A 19,119-nucleotide genomic window follows, 5' to 3' on the forward strand; every position below is an offset into this window, starting at 1 on the left:
TGCTAAGTATGAAAATAAATGTTGGGGTGAAATGACTGACATATTGTAGAGAATGAAATAAGAGAAATTAGTTCTAGAAATGTAATTGTTCAGATGATAGTTAGATAAACTTAAAAAGTAACATAAACACCAAAAATATTTGTACTAGAGCCATACAAAATCGATGCTTGTACCTTGTTCCTCAGAAAAATACTAGTCTCTTGCATTTCTCTTGTTGGTCGATCTCCTGTGCGATAAGGGAGGAAAGTAAGGAAACCCAGAAACTTAGCCAGTAATCTTGCAGTCATCAAGACCGAGGCAAAATGTTGCTTCTCATTCTGTAGTAAACAAGAAAATATTGCAATAAAAAATGTCACAATATTAACAGGATGACATTAAAGCAAAATATATATTTTTAAAATATTGATGGTTCTTAAACAAGTGCTTTGAAAGGAAGAGAACAATACGAGTTTCAACTTGGTACCATCTCAATACCTCCTCAAACCTGTTTATTCTCATATTTTGTTGTCAACTGAGTAAGAGTACGTGCTGAGCATTCAAAGGCTTTGCAGAAAATACCTTCATAAACTTTTATCATATTTTTATTTTTAACTTCTATCTTTAATGACTTTAAAAAGTATTTGTCTTATGACATTCTTCTGCACATATTTTATATTGATTCATTTCTCAGAAATCGAAATCCGGTATAATATTTATTTCATGTATTCAAATCCCATAATTCCTCAACTTCGCCCACTCCCAAAAGCTATTAAACACGAACAAATGTGTCCAAATTAATAGAAATGTTCAAATTTGTTCGCCATTTTCTTTTTTCAACTTAATTTAAAAGAAAATTGCATTATATGTGGATTATTCAATGCAAAAAGCACACAGATCATACCCTCCCCAATGGAACTTAAACCTGCCAGCTTCACTATAGTCTAATCAGACTGGTTTTAGTTTACAAGTAAAATGTTGTCTCTTCTGAATGGATAGGGTTTGTCTAGACAACATATATCCAACACTTATCCGTGGATTGTCACCTTGTCGTGGTGGAGGAGCTTGTGTGGTCCTGAGATCCTGAGAGCGATGCCGTCTGGAGCTATGCTCCTGGTAGGGTCACCCATGGTGGTAAGGTCGAGAGGGAGGTCTCTGACAAAGAGCAATACAACCAAGACCTCAACGGTGGAACAGGCGGAGGATGATGGCTGATTTTAATGGAGTGTCACAACGGCTGGGAAGGTGGATGAAGGCTGCAGCAAAAAAGGGTCCCCGGTCGTCTTGGACTCCAAGCTACTGGATCCTAACCCAGATCTGTCAAGGACCGTGTGGTGGCTGTCTGTGCACCAGTCTCCCCACGTTAAACAAAGTCACACACAGGCGTCCTCTATGGAGAGGACAGTCATACTCGCTTCAAGTGACCGCCGATGATATATAACAGCACCTTGTGTCATTTCTCAAGGCGCTACTTAATTAGCTCTACTCTTATACTTCCTCCAAAGTTCTGCAACATTCCTTCAATTTCCTTTTGAAACTTGTGATTATGGTTCTGCAAATCCTTAAGGCATGGAATTCAGAATGCGTTTACTGTGCAATAATTTTAATTTCTACCTAGAGTTTCCTTTAAATGAATCATCAGCTATTGAGCAGAAGAACAATATACCCTGCTGCTTTAAACAGAGCAATGATATGGCTGTACCACTCTACACATTCAGTTCCTTCATTCCAATCACAGACAAATAGCTCACTTTTGTTGACATTTGCATTATTTAGGATCTAAAATAGATTCAACGCAATATCTGGTGCACACCTAATGCCCCTTAAATCAATTCAAGATAACTGTCTCCACCATATTGTAATCAATTCAATTTTTGAATCACCAGGTCAACATGCAATGGACAAACAAGACCAAACAGACATTGAAGTTCTCTTGATGGGAACATTTATGATTAACTTACATATCATTATGTAAAATTACATTATAAGGTAAAAGTGAATTTCTGTTCCATAAAAGTTAGACCATTTATAAAGCTGAGCGAGAAGTGGGTGCAAGTAAGACAGTTCACTTGAATGTACTCTTGGAGGTTGCAGTATTACAGTAGTCTCTGTAGCAACTCCATGGCAACTGGCCGTCCAAGTCAGCCACAAGTTAAGCTCTGCTGCACACATATGGGAAGACAGATGAAGACCTGATTAACATATTCCATGTTTTCTCAGGATACATAGAATTTGAGTTAGTGCTCTGTTTCCCGGTTAGAAAGCCCTGAAAGAATGTAGAAAATGTGTGCTTGGTCTTGGTGGGACTGTGACGCGCTGAATAACTGTAAAAAATGTACAACAGTGCCATGCTTTGTACAATCAGGAAGTGCGTGGATCATACTTGTACGTTACAGTCCACACACTGCAGAAGAAAGATTAATCAAATAAATATGCCTCTGGTTGACACGGGCATTCTTATTCTCTTTGTCCTGCAGCGTCTCCCCAAAACACATCAGTGTCAGTTACATCCAACATAATATAGAAGCACAAGTCACTCACCTGGTCTCAAAACTAGTTCAACAAGTTCATGGCTGATCTGATATGGCCTGATCAACACTCCTCTAACTGTTAGTCTCAAACATAAACTCACGTTCATTCCTTTATTTAATCCATCTCAGCCTGAAATATATTCAATGACCCAGGCTACACAAATCTCTGGAACGATAAACTTTAAAGATTCATGACCCTCATTATTTGATGATGCTTTAGATTTAAGTACTGTCCCAAATTATCAGGTGTGTTGAATTGAATTTGAATTTCTGGGTTTACATTTTCAGTTTGGTGCTACAGTATTTATCTGCCATATAAACTGCCTGACCGACTCTATCCCACCAACAAAATGGAAATCAAATCCACATAGGGTCTCGACCCAAAAAGTCACCCATTCCTTCTCTCCAGAGATGCTGCCTGCCCCGCTGAGTTTCACCAGCATTTTGTGTCTATCTGCCACATTAATTCCTGGAATGGCGGGACTATCATATGTTGAAAGACTGGAGCGACTAGGCTTATATACACTGGAATTTAGAAGGATGAAAGGAGATCTTATCGAAACGTATAAGATTATTAGGGGGTTGGACACGTTAGAGGCAGGAAACATGTTCCCAATGTTGGGGGAGTCCGGAACAAGGGGCCACAGTTTAAGAATAAGCGGTAGGCCATTTAGAACTGAGATGAGGAAAAGCTTTTTCAGTCAGAGATTTGTGAATCTGTGGAATTCTCTGCCTCAGAAGGCAGTGGAGGCCAATTCTCTGAATGCATTCAAGAGAGAGCTAGATAGAGCTCTTAAGGATAGTGGAGTCAGGGGGTATGGGGAGAAGGCAGGAACGGGGTACTGATTGAGAATGATCAGCCATGATCACATTGAATGGCGGTGCTAGCTCGAAGGGCCGAAGGGCCTCCTCCTGCACCTATTGTCTATATTTGATTGTTTGTTCAGCTACAGAATCATAAGCACTTCCATAATACATTGTGCTACAATTTATAACCAAATACCAAGAGGCAGTATTAATCTCAATAGTTATTTTTAGGGTACTGAAAGAATTATTTAGTTACTGAAGCCTAACTGATCAGAGAATTTGAATATGCGGCAGATAATTACACCAAAAAGAGAAAAAAATCCTTTGTCAGCAAAGTTGGTTGAAGATCACAAACATGATAGACACAATTGGCAATCCACAATAATTTACCTGTTCATCCATATCTGCCTCTCCTCCTGAGGACTTGTGCCGAAGGATCGTTATGCTATCCAGCTCCAAAATCTGCTGACACAAAGTGTCTGACAAGTGTTGATTCAACTGATGGCTGTATCAGAGATACAATGTGGTCAGTCCTTTAGAAGAATTAAGCGCCAGCAAAATCATATATTAAGAGAACATGGTAAATATTAAAGATTACAGACAGAGCTACTTTATACTTACTAGTGAAAGAATAAGTGCTTTATAAAAGGGAGGCAATCTTGTTTTGTTATTAGGAACCATAAATTATCAGCATTTTAGCAGGAAAAGTAGCTAAGGAGCATAAGATCAATATTTAGAGTCATAGAGACATAGAGTGATACAGTGTGGAAACAGGCCCTACGGCCCAACTTGCCTACACCGGCCAACATGTCCCAGCTACACGAGTCCCACCTGCCTGTGCTTGGTCCATATCCCTCCAAACCTGTCCTATCCACCATGTACCTGTCTAACTGTTTCTTAAATGTTGGGATAGTCCCAGCCTCAACTACCTCATCCAGCAGCTTGTTCCACACACCCACCACCCTTTGTGTGAAAAAGTTATCTCTCAGATTCCTATTGAATCTTTTCCCCTTCACCTTGAACCTATGTCCTCTGGTCCTCAATTCCCCTACTCTGGGCAAGAGACTCTGTGCATCTACCCGATCTATTCCTCTCATGATTTTGTACACCTCTATAAGATCACCCCCTCATCCTCCTGCGCTCCAAGGAATAAGGACCCTGCCTACTCAACCTCTCTCTATAGCTCACATCCTCTAGTCCTGGCAACATCCTCGTAAATCTTCTCTGAACCCTTCCAAGCTTGACAATATCTTTCCTATCACATGGTGCCCAGAACTTAACACAATATTCTAAATGCGGTCTCACCAATGTCATACAACTGCAACATGACCTCTCAACTTCTATACTCTGTACTCTGACTGATGAAGGCCAAAGTGCCAAAAGGCTTTTTGACCACCTTATCTACCTGCGACTCGACCTTTAAGGAACCATACACCTGCACTCCTAGATCTCTTTGCTCTACAACACTCCCCAGAGGCCTACCATTCACTGTGTAGGTCCTGCCTTTGTTAGACATCCCAAAATGCAACACCTCACACTTCTCTGTATTAAATTCCATCAACCATTCCTCAGCCCACCGATCCAGCTCCTGCTGCAATCTTTCACAACCATCTTCACTATCTGCAAAACCACCCACTTTGTACCATCAGCAAACCTGCTAATCTTGCCCTGTATGTTCTCATCCAACTCATTGCTGTAGATGACAAACAGTAACGGGCCCAGCACTGAACCCTGAGGCACACCACTAGTAGCAGGCCTCCAGTCTGAGAAGCAACCTTCCACCATCACGCTCTGCTTCCTTCCATGGAGCCAATTTGCTATCTATTCAGCCATCTCTCCTTGGATCCCATGCAATCTAACCTTCCAGAGCAGCCTAGCATGTGGAACCTTGTCGAATGCCTTACTGAAATCCATGTACACAACATCTACCCTCATCGACCTTTTTGGTCACGTCTTTTTTTTTGTGTGTGACTGCAATGTAATTTCGTTCGGTACCTCGGTACTGAATGACAAATAAAGCTCTGTATTCCTGTATTCCTGTCTTCAAAAAACTCAATCAGCTTTGTGAGACATGACCGCCCATGTACAAAACCATGCTGACTGTCCCTAATCACCCCTTGCCCGTCCAAATGCCTGTATTACCTATCCCTCAGAATACTTTCTAATAACTTTCCAACTACAAATGTTAAGCTCACCGGCCTATCGTTCCCAGCATTTTCCCTGCAGCCCTTCTTGAAAAGAGGCATAACATTTGCCACCCTCCAGTCTTCCGGCACCTCTCCTGTATTTAAGGACGACTCGTAAATTTCAACCAGGGCTCCTGCAATTTCCTCTCTAGTTTCCCACAATGTCCTCGGGTATATCTGATCAGGCCCTGGAGATTTGTTTACCTTCATACACGACAGTACCTTCAGTACTTCTTCAACGGTAACACTGACTGCTCTCAAGACACTTCCATTGACTGCCCCAAGTTCCTCCGCCCTACTGTCTTTCTCCTCAGTAAATAGAGGAGAAATACTCATTGAGGACCTTGCCGATCTCCTGTGGCTCTACACAGAGGTGGCCGCTTTGATTCCTGAGAGGTCCCACTCTCTCTCTCTAGTTACCCTTTTCCCCCTTATGTATTTATAAAATCTCTTGGGATTGTCCTTAATGCTACCCGCCAGAGCTATCTCCTGGCCCCTTTCTGCCCTTCTGATCTCCTTTCTCAGTGTATTCCTTAGTTCCTGAAACTCCTCCAAGGACGCACATGATCCCAGCTGCCTATACCTGTCCCTTGCATCCTTCTTGTTTTTGACCAACGTCTCAATTTCCCTCGTCAGCCAAGCTTCCTTACGTTTGCCTGCTTTGCCCTTCACTCTAACGGGGACGTACATATCCTGAGCTTTTGTCAGTACACTTTTAAAAACATCCCACTTGGCCGATGTTCCTTTCCCCTTGAGTAACCTGCTCCAATCAACTTGAGCGAGACCTTCTCTCATACCCTCAAAGTTGACCTTACCCCAGTTGAGCATTTTAACACGTGGGCCCACTCTGTCCCTATCCATAACTATCTTAAACCTAATCGAACTGTGGTCACTCGTCCCAAAAGGCTCCTCCACAAACTCTTCATTAACTTGCCGTTCCCAATTTCCCAATACTAGATCCAGTGTTGCCCTCTCACGTGTGGGCGCCTCTACATACTGCTTGAGAAAACTCTCCTGAACACTTTTGTGGAATTGCACCCCATTTAAACCCTTCACACTATAATTTTTCCTGTCAATATTGGGAAAGTTAAAATCCCCTACAACTACCTTATTTGATCTGCAGCTGTCTGCAATCTCCTGGCAGTACAAAATTGAAGTTGGGAGTTTTGACTTGGGCTTGCACATGTGCTGGGGAAGGATGCCTATAACTTTCCTTTCAACCAGAGGACATAGGTTTAAGCTAAAGGGGGAAAGATTGAACATGAGGGGCAAGCTTTTATTTCATGCTGTATGACTCTGTGACTCGATGACTCTACCAAAAAGATTGAAAAGGGCAACCCGTTGTCTGCACGGAGTTCAACAAGGCTTTTGATAAGGTTCTGCATGGTAGGTTGCTCTGGAAAGTAAGATTTCATCAAATCCAGAGATGAAGCCAATTCTATACCCACGGTAAGAAACAGAGGATGGTGGAGGAAGACTGTTTCTTTGGACTGGAGGTCTGTGACCACTGGTGTGTCTCAGGGATCAGTGCTGGGCCCACTGCTGTTTGCTATCTATATCAACAATTTTTTCACACAGTGGGTGGTGGATTTATGCAATAAGCTGCCAGAGAAAGCTGTTAAAGCAGGTACTATAACATCTTTCAAAAGACACTTGGACAAGTACATGCATTTGAAAAGTTGTGATGGATATGGACCAAATGTGGGCCAATGCGACTAGCTCAGATGGGAAGAAGCGCCTATAATCGTGCTGTGTTACTCTATGACACTATAAATGAGATTCGGCTTTTGAGAATTCGGTTGCAGAATAAAGTTCACAGGGGAAGATACAGAGTTCAGAATATAATTCACAGCAATATAGCACACGAGTTCCATTGACAAACTCCAATGTTCACAATGGGGTAGAGGTGAATTGGACAGTACCCTATAGCTTATGGAAGAACTGTTCAGAAGTTTGATAACAGAGGGTAAGAAGCTGTTCCCGATTACGGTGGTGCATGTTTGCATGCTTACGTACCTTCTGCCCAATGGAACCTTCTGCCCAATGGAACAGGGAGAAGGAGTGGAACAAGTGGTTGATAAGACAGCACAAGTGTAGATTGAGTCAATTGTGGTGAGACTTGTCTGTGTGATCCACTGGGCTACATGCACAACTCTGGAATTTCTCTGAATCAAATAGTCGTGACTGATCCTCTCACTCATTTTCTGTCTTTCCTATCAAAATGGATAATTTCACATTCTTCCATAATATATTTTATCTGCTATGTCCTCGCCCATTCATCTTTCTATAGCCTTAGGTTCACTGCATTCTAATCGTTTATCAAGAACTTTACAGCCCATATTCTAGGTTGAGTGCATAATCCCTTTAAACGCTTTCCTTCACTGGCCATTGATCTACCAATGTCCCAGATTAAATATTTAATAATTCTTCAAAAACCTTTGTCTTGCTTATTTCTATCTCCGTGGTCCTCCAATTCTAGCCTCTATTGCACTGGCCCTTGGTCTACCAATGCCCTAGATTAAATATTTAATAATTCATCAAAAACCTTCGTCTTACTTATTTCCATCTCTGTGCTCCTCCAATTCTAGCCTCTTTTTAAAATTTCATTATATTATTGACTCTATCCTCTGAAATTTCCTCCGGAAGCACCAAGAATGGATCCTGTTCAAAGCCTTAACAGCTCCCTTTGTTCTGCCTTATTTTAACTTCAAAATTACATTTTGTTTAACAACTCCCCGTGTGAAACATTTTGCTATGTTTTTGTTATTCAAAGACAAGAAGGTTTTAGCAGGCTGGAGGGAGAATTTATTTTCACTCATCAGAGAGCGTAACAAAAGTACATGAGCAAAGATGAAGGACGAGAAGCTGGAGGGGGAGTTTGTTAAACATCACTTTATCGCGTCCTCACTGAAACCAACCTAAGTTAAAAGACTTCAAAGGAGTTCTTATTCCGTGAATTGATTATGTCATTATTCTATGAATTGATTATAAAATAAAACAGAACTAACCTCCCCGCGCTCAAAAGAAAATCTCTGAAGAATACTTGGCAACCAGAGAAGGCTGGAGGTGGACACGGCCCACCAATATTCAGCGGCACAACAAAGCGTTCCTGTAGCCTCTTCAGTTTGGTAAGGTTGTCCGTTCCAAACATGTCCAGCACATCTTGATCAGGATGCTCACTGCCGCTGATCGCTCCAACTGATCCTTTACACATCTATGGGAATTTTTTTTAAATTTCATTCATGTTGAGATTTATAAATATGCGAACTAGAACAAAGTTTAACAGACCCAAAGCTGAAGCTTGTTGGAGGTTCAGAGTGACAACATGCTGCTCTTAAATTACTTCCTACGCCCTTACCATAAAGGTATAAACAAATGCTTCATTTAATGCTGTGTGGGCACAAAACTGTGGCCTTCAACTCAGTAATCACCATCATTATAGTTGAGTGACCATGAATTCAACTCAAGTATACCTCTTGGGAAATTTCATTATTCAGATAATGTTAACATGTGAACCATGTGGAGCAGTTGAGGCAAATACCATTGATCCATGTATGGAGAAACTAGTGAGGGAAAAATAAACACATCATGATAATGAACAGGGTCAAACCCATCTTTCCATGAAATTAATGATGAGAACGGCTTGCCTTCAGAAATCAGAGCAAAGAACAAGATTTGGAATGTCAAGTTGCAACTTTACAAAACACTGGGTAGATCAAACCTAGGAGTATTGTGTGCAGTTCGAGTCACCACATTGAAGGACGCATGTGATTGTGGATACATAGAAGATTCACCAGGATGTTGCCTGGAGTGCGAAGACTCAAGTAATGGGAAGTGATTGGATAGGCTGTGCTTGTTTTCCCTGGAGCAAAGGAGGCTGAGAGGTGAGCAGATAGAAGTACATGAGATTATGAGAGACATGGAAAGGGTAGTCAGAATCGTCTTCTCACGGTAGGGGTATCAAAAATAAGAGGATATATATTTCAACTGAGAGGAAGAAGTTTTAAAAGTGATCTGAGTGATATCTGGAACACAGAGAGACAGAGAAGACACTGGAGGAATCAGGTACAATTGCGACTATTGGGAGATATTTGGATAGATGCTTAAATTGGCATGGCATTGAAGGATATGGTCCGAATGCAGGTAAACGTGGCACGGTGCCGCAGCGGTAGAGTTGCTGCCTTACAGGGAATGCAGCGCCAGAGTCCCGGGTTCAAACCCGACTATGGGTGCTTGTCTGTACGGAGTTTGTACCCATGACCTGCGTGGGTTTTCTCTGAGATCTTCGGTTTCCTCCCACACTCCAAAGACGTACAGGTATGTAAGTTAATTGACTTGGTATAAATGTAAATTATCCCTAGGGGATGTAGGATAGTGTTGATCAACGATAGCGGGGAACGCTGGTCAGCATGGACCCGGTAAGCCGAAGGGTCTGTTTCCTCGCTGTATCTCTAAACTAAACTAAACTAAAATGGAATGAGAGTAGAGGGACAAAAAGGTCAATAGACAATAAGTGCAGGAGTAGGCCATTTGGCCCTTCGAGCCAGCACCAAGCCTTGCGGTACCCCACTAGTCACTGCCTGCTATTCTGAAAGGGATCCATTTAACGCTACTCTTTGTTTCCTGTCTGCCAACCAATTTTCTATCCATGTCAGTACCCTATCCCCAATCCCATGTGCTCTAATTTTGCCCACTAATCTCCTATGTGGGACCTTATCGAAGGCTTTCTGAAAGTCCAGGTACACTACATCCACTGGCTCTCCCTTTCCTAGTTACATCTTCAAAAAATTCCAGAAGATTGGTCAAGCATGATTTCCCCTTCGTAAATCCATGCTGACTCGGAACAATCCTGTTACTACTATCCAAATGTTCCGCAATTTCTTCTTTTATAATTGACTCCAGCATCTTCCCCACCACCGATGTCAAACTAACTGGTCTATAATTTCCTGTTTTCTCTCACCCTCCTTTCTTAAAAAGTGGGATAACACTAGCTACCCTCCAATCCACAGGAACTGAACCTGAATCTATAGAACATTGGAAAATGATCACCAATGCGTCCACGATTTCTAGAGCCACTTCCTTTAAGTACCCTGGGATCATCAGGGTATCAGGCCCTGGGGATTTATCAACCTCCAGGGCCTGATGGTCAGGGCAGACCATCAGGCCCTGGGGATTTATCAATCTTCAGTCTACCCAACACCATTTCCCGCCTCATGTGAATTTCCTTCCGTTCCTTCGTCACCCTTGGATCTCTGGCCACTAGAACATCTGGGAGATTGTTTGTGTCAGCATGCATGTGGTTGGCAAAGGGCCTGTTTCTGCATTGTACGACTCTATGGATAATACTGACAATGTTAAATTAAGTAACATGTGCCAGAAAGTTTATTCCAGTATTATAAAATATAATGGCATTCAATGTACCACCTGACAAGTTAACAGCACTAAACCTAACACAAAATATAGCTTCTTAAGACAGGAGTTTACAAACAGGGGACCAGTAAATAAGCTCCATATAGATGGCACTGGATCGTATTAAGTTTAACATCTACAGAATTATTTCAAATATAATTTGCTATTTTGATGCAAATCATCATATAACTAAGAAATCAAAATAATTAAGGATCAAGCTGTCAGATCACTTCCAGGATGGATAAGAAAAATAAGAGACTGCACATAAAATACTCACTCTTATCACTTGTTTCTGAAACAATCGTGCAAAGTGACTGTGGTTGCACGCTGCGCTTAGATTGATCATCATGGTCCTGGAATATATCAAAATGCAAAAAAAAGCCATTGATCAGGATATGAGAATACCAAGTTATCAGCAATTTCATATTTTCATATTTCAGATACAGCGCGGAAACAGGCCTTTTCGGCCCACCAAGTCCGCACCGCCCAGTGATCCCCGCACACTAACAATATCCTATACACACTAGGGACAATTTTTACATTTACCCAGTCAATTAACCTACATACCTGTACGTCTTTGGAGTGTGGGAGGAAACCGAAGGTCTCGGAGAAAACCCACGCAGGTCACGGGGAGAACGTACAAACTCCTTACAGTACAGCACTCGTAGTCAGGATCGAACCTGAGTCTCCGGCGCTGCATTCGCTGTAAAGCAGCAACTCTACCAGCTAATGGATTTAACACCATTTTGCTTCAATTTTCCATTTCATTCGGTATAATTCACTACATTTCATTTGGCTTTAAAGCATTTATTTGCAATTGTTCTCAGGAAGTACGGTTCTGCAAATATCTGTTGAGTTTGCTATGAGCCACAAGCAACTAATTTCAACACTCTAATGTAGACAATCTCACTTAGACTGCTGATATCACAGCAACATCCTTGCCAGCCTGCACAACCTATTACACTCACCTCTCCAATCGGAGAGGCACAGAAAACTAATATTGTAGAATAATACATTTGACCTACCCATCTTCTACAGTTGTGGTCACCAAATTACAGGAAAGATGCAACTTCACAAGAGAGGGTACAAAGGAAACTTAAGACAATGTTGATATAAAGGAACTGCAGATGCTAACTTTAAAAAAAGAACTACTGGAGTAACTCAACAGGTCAGGCAGCATCTCTGGAGGACATGGATAGGTGATGTTTCGGATCAGGGTGCTTCTTCAGACTGATTGTAGTATTGGTGAGAAAGCTGGCAAAGAGGTGGGAGCAGGACAAAGCTTGGGAAGTGATAGGTGGATACAGGTGAGGGAGGTTTTGATTGGCAGATGTGTGGACCAAAGCTTGAGATGAAAAGGAGATAAAAGAGTGTAAGATAAGCAGAGGAGGAATGAAATGTGAAAATGTGACGCCAGAGGAAGGGATATAGGTGGAAGGGTTTTGGAGGGAGAAAAGGGGAGAATGATTGTGGGGAAAATAAGTGCAAACAGGGGCACAGGGAAGAGAGGGGGAAAGGGGGAGGGGGGGGGCTGTTTCCTAAAATTGGAAAATTCAATATTATCAAATATTGTCAGGACTGGAAAGTTGTAGCTGAGTAAATATTGGACAAGTTGGTATTAATTTGATTAGAACAGGAGAGACATAGCTTAAAGATGAAAAGCTGAATACCCCAGGCAGAGAAGAAGGGCTAACTAACCCAGGCAGAGGGGTGCAAGGGTGATGGGAGGCAGAAACACTTATCTAAGCAGAACTTGAATGTGTACCCAAAGAGCTGTGACCTGCAGGCACGAAGCCAGTGCCAGAAGCAAGGATTCAACTGGGTTGCTCTCTTTATGCTGGTATAGGCATAAGGAATCAAATAAACTATGGCATACATTTTCCTAAATTCTGAGGTTATGATACCTGATTCGAAGACCCATTGCTCTCTCAAACTCCCAACCAGGATTTGAATGCTTGTCCTCCCAGTCACGCAGCAACTCATAAAAGATATCTCTGGAAGATAATGAATGAATAATGCTGTTCAATCGGAACTCTGATCACTGCATCTTAAAATATTGACTTCCAAACATTCTTCAGCAGAGTAACTTTGACAACTTATAAGCGGATTTACATTAAGCAAAGTTTTCAAAGCGTGCAATACATAACTACATGGATTTATTTTGATGTTCAAATGTAAGGTTAAAGGGAGTGACCTGACATTGGATTGATAGTGACAGGGCAGGAATGCTCAGAAGTTTAAGATCATATCCAATTAGTTTGGTCGGGAATTAAATCTAAGGAGAGCAGCACTGATGTTAAACTTACAACAGGTAGAAATGGCAAATAGCACAGATGTATTTAATGGGAGGCTGGTTACATGTACAAAGAGATTTAAAAAAAGGTGATGTTGAAGATAAAATAGGGATCGAGGTTCATATGGAACATTTCAGCAACAAAGACCATTTACCCCAAATGGATCATTGCTGTAGATTCCCTGCAATACCAAAGGACAATAGATAATAGGTGCAGGAGGAGGCCATTCGGTCCTTCGAGCCAGCACCGCCATTCACTGTGATCATGGCTGATCATCCACAATCAGTGCCCCGTTCCTGCCTTCTCCCCATTACCCTTGACTCAGCTATCTTCAAGAGCTCTAACTCTCTCTTGAAAGCATCCAGAGAATCGGCCTCCACTGCCTTCTGAGGCAGACAATTCCAGTTTTGTAATATTCTATTATAGATTTGCATTTTCGTAATGCATTCTTACAGAATCTCTTATTTACATAAGGCAATTAAAATTATATCAACATCTAACAATACTTTTAACCATTTGCTAAAGAGACTGTAGAAGCGAACAAATGTATCCAGCTCCTACTTATCCCACATAAATTCCAACTGAAATCCCACCCTTCACCATTAGGACCACCCAGGATAACCAGTACAAAGCCAGACGCAGAAGTACAGCACCGAAACAGGCCCTTATGCCCAAGTTCACACCGTCCAACAGACACCCATTTTCTTTACAACAATCCGACTCCAACACATTGTATTTTACTCACATTCCCATCAACTCTATCTCCACCCCAGATTTCACGTACACACCACATACATTTTTTAGCTGCCAAATAACCTACCATCCTGCACATTTTTGGATATGGGAGGAAACTGGAGCAGCTGGAAGAAACCCACGTGGTCATGGGGAACACAGACAGCAGCTGAAGTCTGGATTAAAACCGAGTTACTGGAGCTACAAGGCAGCAGCTCTGCTAGCAGCACCAATCTGCCACTCTTCACATTATCCAGATTATCTCCAGACCCATTGACATTTAACATTGACACCCATGCATTTTTGACATTTTTTATGCTCCTTTGTATTCTTACTATTTGCCCCCATTAACCCAGTGACGGTGTGACCTTGACAACATCCCCTAAACAACTAATACCCTCGTCTTATCAGCCTTCTATCCCTCTCTTCCCCAACTACTCCGCAAAATAAATTGTTCTCTCTCTTTTTCCCAGGTCTGATGAAGGACCTTAGACGTGAAACGTTAACTCTGTTTCTCTTTCCACCACTTCTGCCTCACCAGCTGAGTGTTTCCAGCATTTTCTGCTTTTAAATCATAATCTGAAGCTTGCATTTATGTACAAAACAGTATCTGTACCTTTGCTTTTTAAAATTTTGAAAGGCCTTGTCACTGGTAAAATTAGATCGGTTATCAGTTTCCGGCTCGAATGGAACAGACTGTATAACTGAAGGGACCGCAGGTGATACCTGGAAACAAGATAGTGAAATATTATTTTTATACCACTAAATCTAGTATCTAAAATACAAACATAAATAATTAGGCCGTTAAAATGTGAGAAAATGACAGTGAAGTAACATGCTAGGTTTTTTAAACATTAATCATGAGCGCACAACCAGCATGTTCAAAACTTTCAATGTAGGCGAGAAAGATGAATCTTCGAACAGTTGAGGAACTGATCATGGGGAAATGTTTCAGAAGAGGATTTGAGGCTGGCATAATCAGCCAGGGCCATATTGAATGACAGGGCAGACTTGAGGGTCATGAAGGTCTACCCTGTTCCTATTTCCTTAAGCCAGTGCAGAGAGCTGGCTTGCATTCGAACTGGGCAGCAAATGCACGTGTCCTAAGGCCACACAGCATCACAGCTCCTGCTAATCATACTGCCCAGTCATGATCAGACATTTAGAAACCAGTGATGAAAACAAATGGGAATTAATTTTAAAGGAATGAATAATGCAAAACACAAGTAACTAACATAAATGTAAAATGTTGATATGAATTGTAATAAAATCAATAAAACATACCACTTACCTTTTCAACGAATGTCAGGAACCATTTAATACAATAGACCACATACATAATGTAACTCGCCCCTCAGTACAAAAAAATACAGAATAGCCCTCGATTCATGACTGCATTTAACCTCCAATTTGTTCCATAGTTTTGTGCAGCAGTGCACAGACATGGACCTCTGGAACGTCCGGCTGTGCACATTGCAGCTTGCCTGCTTCTTAGATCCTGTCATGGCCTTTCCACAAAATTAGCCACCAGTGCAACCAGGCCCATTGGCTCAGCCCTCTACCCAATCCTTGGGGCTCAGACCATTTCCCGTCACTGCTGCTGCCTCTATTTGCTCACCTTAAACTGCCTTGCCAAACTCCAGGAATCGCATATTAAAGCTACTGACTCCTGCTGAACAGGTGGAGCATAGGAAAGAGAAAGTATGGAAGTTGGGGGTGGGGGTAGAGTGGATGTGTGTAGGAGAGGCTGTGCACACGTGGCAGGAACAGGGAGCCAGAGAATGATGGTACCAAGCATAGACCAGGCAACTGTTTTGCCAAACACTTGTGCTCAGTCCGTCAAGGTCTACGGATTGCTAACCATTTTAACTCCTCTTCCCGTTCCCATACTGTCCTGGGCCTCTTCCATTGCCAGAGTGATGCCACATGCAAACTGGAAGAAAAATACCTAATTTCCCGCTTAGATAGCTTACAACCTAACGGTATGAACACTGAATTCTCCAATTTCAGGTGTCCGGATGGAGGCGATAGCTAGAGGCCCTGCAGCAGCCTGGGGCTCAACTGGATAGGGCGCTGCTCCACGAGACCGAGGGCATGGACTGGGCACTACCCGCAGCGGCACAGAGCAACAGTGGAGGACGCCTAGAACTTCACTTGGCCAGACCAATCTTGCAACGCGGCTGGGACAATGAGCCTTTATAGCCAGATGCATTTAAAGAAACTTGGAATCTGAAAATGGTGCTAAAACCTGGCGACTTTTATATTGTCTCAGTGGACGATTTCTATACACTTAGTACTTAATCTAGGAATGCACGTACGTATAATATTTTGCTTGTACTATATGCCAAAAAAAAGAATTTCACTGCACCTTCACACGTGACAATAAAGAACCATTCATTAATGGCACCTATCCATTAATAACCATCACCCCCCTCCCCCACATTTTTGCCCCTTCCCTTCTCTTCCGTGTCCCTACATGGATTTGCATTGATTTATCCCCTTCTCTCTCCCCCTGTCTCCTTCCACTCATTTATCCCTTCCTCTTGTTCCACAATTTACACCTCTCCTATCCTATTTCACACTTTTTGTCTCTTCATCTCTGGCCTTTGTCCAATCATCTACCTATCAAAAACACCCCTCACCTGTATCTACCTATCACGTGCAGGCTTTGTCCTGCTCCAACTCTCTTTCAGCTTCCCCCCCTCCCCCCCCCCCATCACAATCAGTCTGAAGAGGGGACCCGAACAAAAATGTCACCTGTCCATGTCCTTCAGAGATACTGCCTGACCTGCTGAGTTACTCCATCACTTTGTGTCTTTCTTTGTGAACCACCATTCCTTGTGTCACCAATTAAAACCCCATTTCTTGGCCCATATTTCCAAATGATCTACATCCGGTGCATCCTTCGACAACCTTCCTCACTTTCTACAACTCCCCCACTTTTGTGTTGTCTGCAAACTTAAAGGTAAGAATAAGAGGAGTCTGAAAAGAAGTGTGAATGAAGGAGAGTGATTACTCCTCAGTCTCTCTGAATGTTGAAGGGTGATGCACCCTTCAATATTCAGATCCCAATCATTGATTCTGCAATCACATCTCTGTGATGGCCAGATCACATTTATTTTTACGTGCTCTCAGTTCATCTGTTTTGTTTCAAATGATACATTCATTCAGGTAGAGAGCATTTAGTTTTGTGTGTTAATTACTTTTGTAACCTCCTGCCTTGTCCACCGATTAATTCTTTGATTATAATCTCTGTCCCATTTTGTCACAGTCTATTTGTCATTTCCCATATTAATACCTTTCTCTCCACCCTTGTCTCGACTCACTGTTTTACTATATCTCCACAATCTTGATCCCTTGCCTCCAATATTTTGTTGACTATAAATGAAATAGCAATCTTACAGATTGAGCTAGAGAACAAAAAGTAAACTCTAGTTGGAATACATGGATTGAGATTATAATGACAACAAATTATTTTTGAATCTTCACTTCCTCCTATTGGAGTTCCACCTGGACGTCTCGAAGTTAAAACTTAATTCTAATATCGGGAAACAGTAAATGACAATAAATAATAAACAGTATGGAATATTCCCAGTCACTAAAAAATCTACTTATTGGAAGAATTAAGCGAGCTGCCAATTAAACCAATAAATTCAAGTTATTAAACCTGGCAGACAACAGTAAAGATGGGTATACATTATCTCACCTGGGCAGTGCTGACTTCATACACATGGGTTAGCTGGTCACGTAAAGAGGGAGAGAACTTGCCAATTCGGTCATTCTCACCAAGAAGCCTGATGGTCCCTTTATCTAAATATGAAATTATCCTACAAAATGTGAAATAAGAAATAAATTAATTCAAAGTACATTAATTCATATGTTTCCAGTTTTATTCTTAAAACTACTTATTATTCATGCCACATAGAGCAATCATTAATTCATCTCCACATTGGGTGAAATTAACCACCGATTGCAACATAAGCAGACAATTGAACTGCAAGAACACCAGGTCCAACTTGCTCCTCACTCACTAACAATGCATGTACCAAGTTTATTGGCGGCACGGTAGCGCAGCGGTAGAGTTGCTGCTTTACAACGAATGCAGCGCCGGAGACTCAGGTTCGATCCTGACTACGGGTGCTGCACTGTAAGGAGTTTGTACGTTCTCCCCGTGACCTGCGTGGGTTTTCTCCGAGATCTTCGGTTTCCTCCCACACTCCAAAGACGTACAGGTATGTAGGTTAATTGGCTGGGTAAATGTAAAAATTGTCCCTAGTGGGTGTAGGATAGTGTTAATGTACGGGGATCGCTGGGCGGCACGGACTTGGTGGGCCGAAGGGCCTGTTTCCGGCTGTATATATATGATGATGATATGATATGATTAGTATTCAGTCTGATCAGGAAATCCATCTGTTTTCACTTCTTTCTCTTCTCCAGCAACAAATCTCATTCCCCAACCTCAAAAATGGCATCAGCTAACAATCCAAGAAGTAAAAGCAGGGTATGGTCTAAATACTCAGCAGGTCAGGCAGCATTCATGGATAATTCATGGACAATGGTCAATGACCTATAATCATAAGTTCCCAAGTCACTCCTTCTGCAGTTTAGTCTCTCATGGGACACAGACAATGAAGCCATCTCTCCGATTTATGCAGCTACATTTCATGCTACTCATTCGACAATTTGTTGTGCTGGAAGGATAACCATTTTAATAAGCATCAACGTCAAACATGAAGATAAATGTGGCAGAAGTGTCTCTGCTGCACTAGACTGCCTTACACAGAGTAGTAATATATTCATCGGAGAGTTAGTATGGCGGAGTGCATGTCTCACAAATGCGATTGAGTTTTTTTGAAAAGGTGACCAAGAGGATCGATGAGAGAACTGTGGTAAACGTTGTTTGTATGGACTTTAGCATGGCCTATGACGTCCCACATGGTAGGCTCGCCCACATGATTAGATCACATGGGATCTAGAGTAAGCTAGCTATCTGGACAGTAAATTAGCTTGATGGTAGGAGGTAGTAGAGGGTGGCATGAGGAAGCAGGTGGTTGTGGAGGGTTGTTTTACAGATTAGATGTCTGTGAACAATTGTGGATGTGCACGTAGGTGGGATGAGTAGTAAGACATGCACAGGGAGTGTTGTTGAATAAAGAGACCTTGGGGTACATGTATCTTGTCCCA

At 42.0% G+C, this 19,119-nt stretch overlaps 1 protein-coding gene across 1 annotated transcript in view; it reads right to left on the reverse strand.

Moving 5' to 3' along the window:
• cdan1 (codanin 1) overlaps window positions 1–19,119 on the reverse strand; it is a 72,613-nt gene that overhangs the window by 37,625 nt on the left and 15,869 nt on the right. The window contains exons 7-13 of the mRNA XM_078406201.1: window positions 17,642–17,762; window positions 14,552–14,661; window positions 12,814–12,903; window positions 11,187–11,262; window positions 8,509–8,714; window positions 3,705–3,819; window positions 174–317 (exon numbers count right to left, since the gene is read on the reverse strand). Coding sequence (XP_078262327.1) covers window positions 174–317; window positions 3,705–3,819; window positions 8,509–8,714; window positions 11,187–11,262; window positions 12,814–12,903; window positions 14,552–14,661; window positions 17,642–17,762 — 862 coding nt within the window. The remainder of the gene's footprint in view (window positions 1–173; window positions 318–3,704; window positions 3,820–8,508; window positions 8,715–11,186; window positions 11,263–12,813; window positions 12,904–14,551; window positions 14,662–17,641; window positions 17,763–19,119) is intronic.

Source organism: Rhinoraja longicauda, chromosome 10 (genome assembly GCF_053455715.1).
Source record: "Rhinoraja longicauda isolate Sanriku21f chromosome 10, sRhiLon1.1, whole genome shotgun sequence".
Classification (NCBI taxonomy): Eukaryota; Metazoa; Chordata; class Chondrichthyes; order Rajiformes; family Arhynchobatidae; genus Rhinoraja; species Rhinoraja longicauda.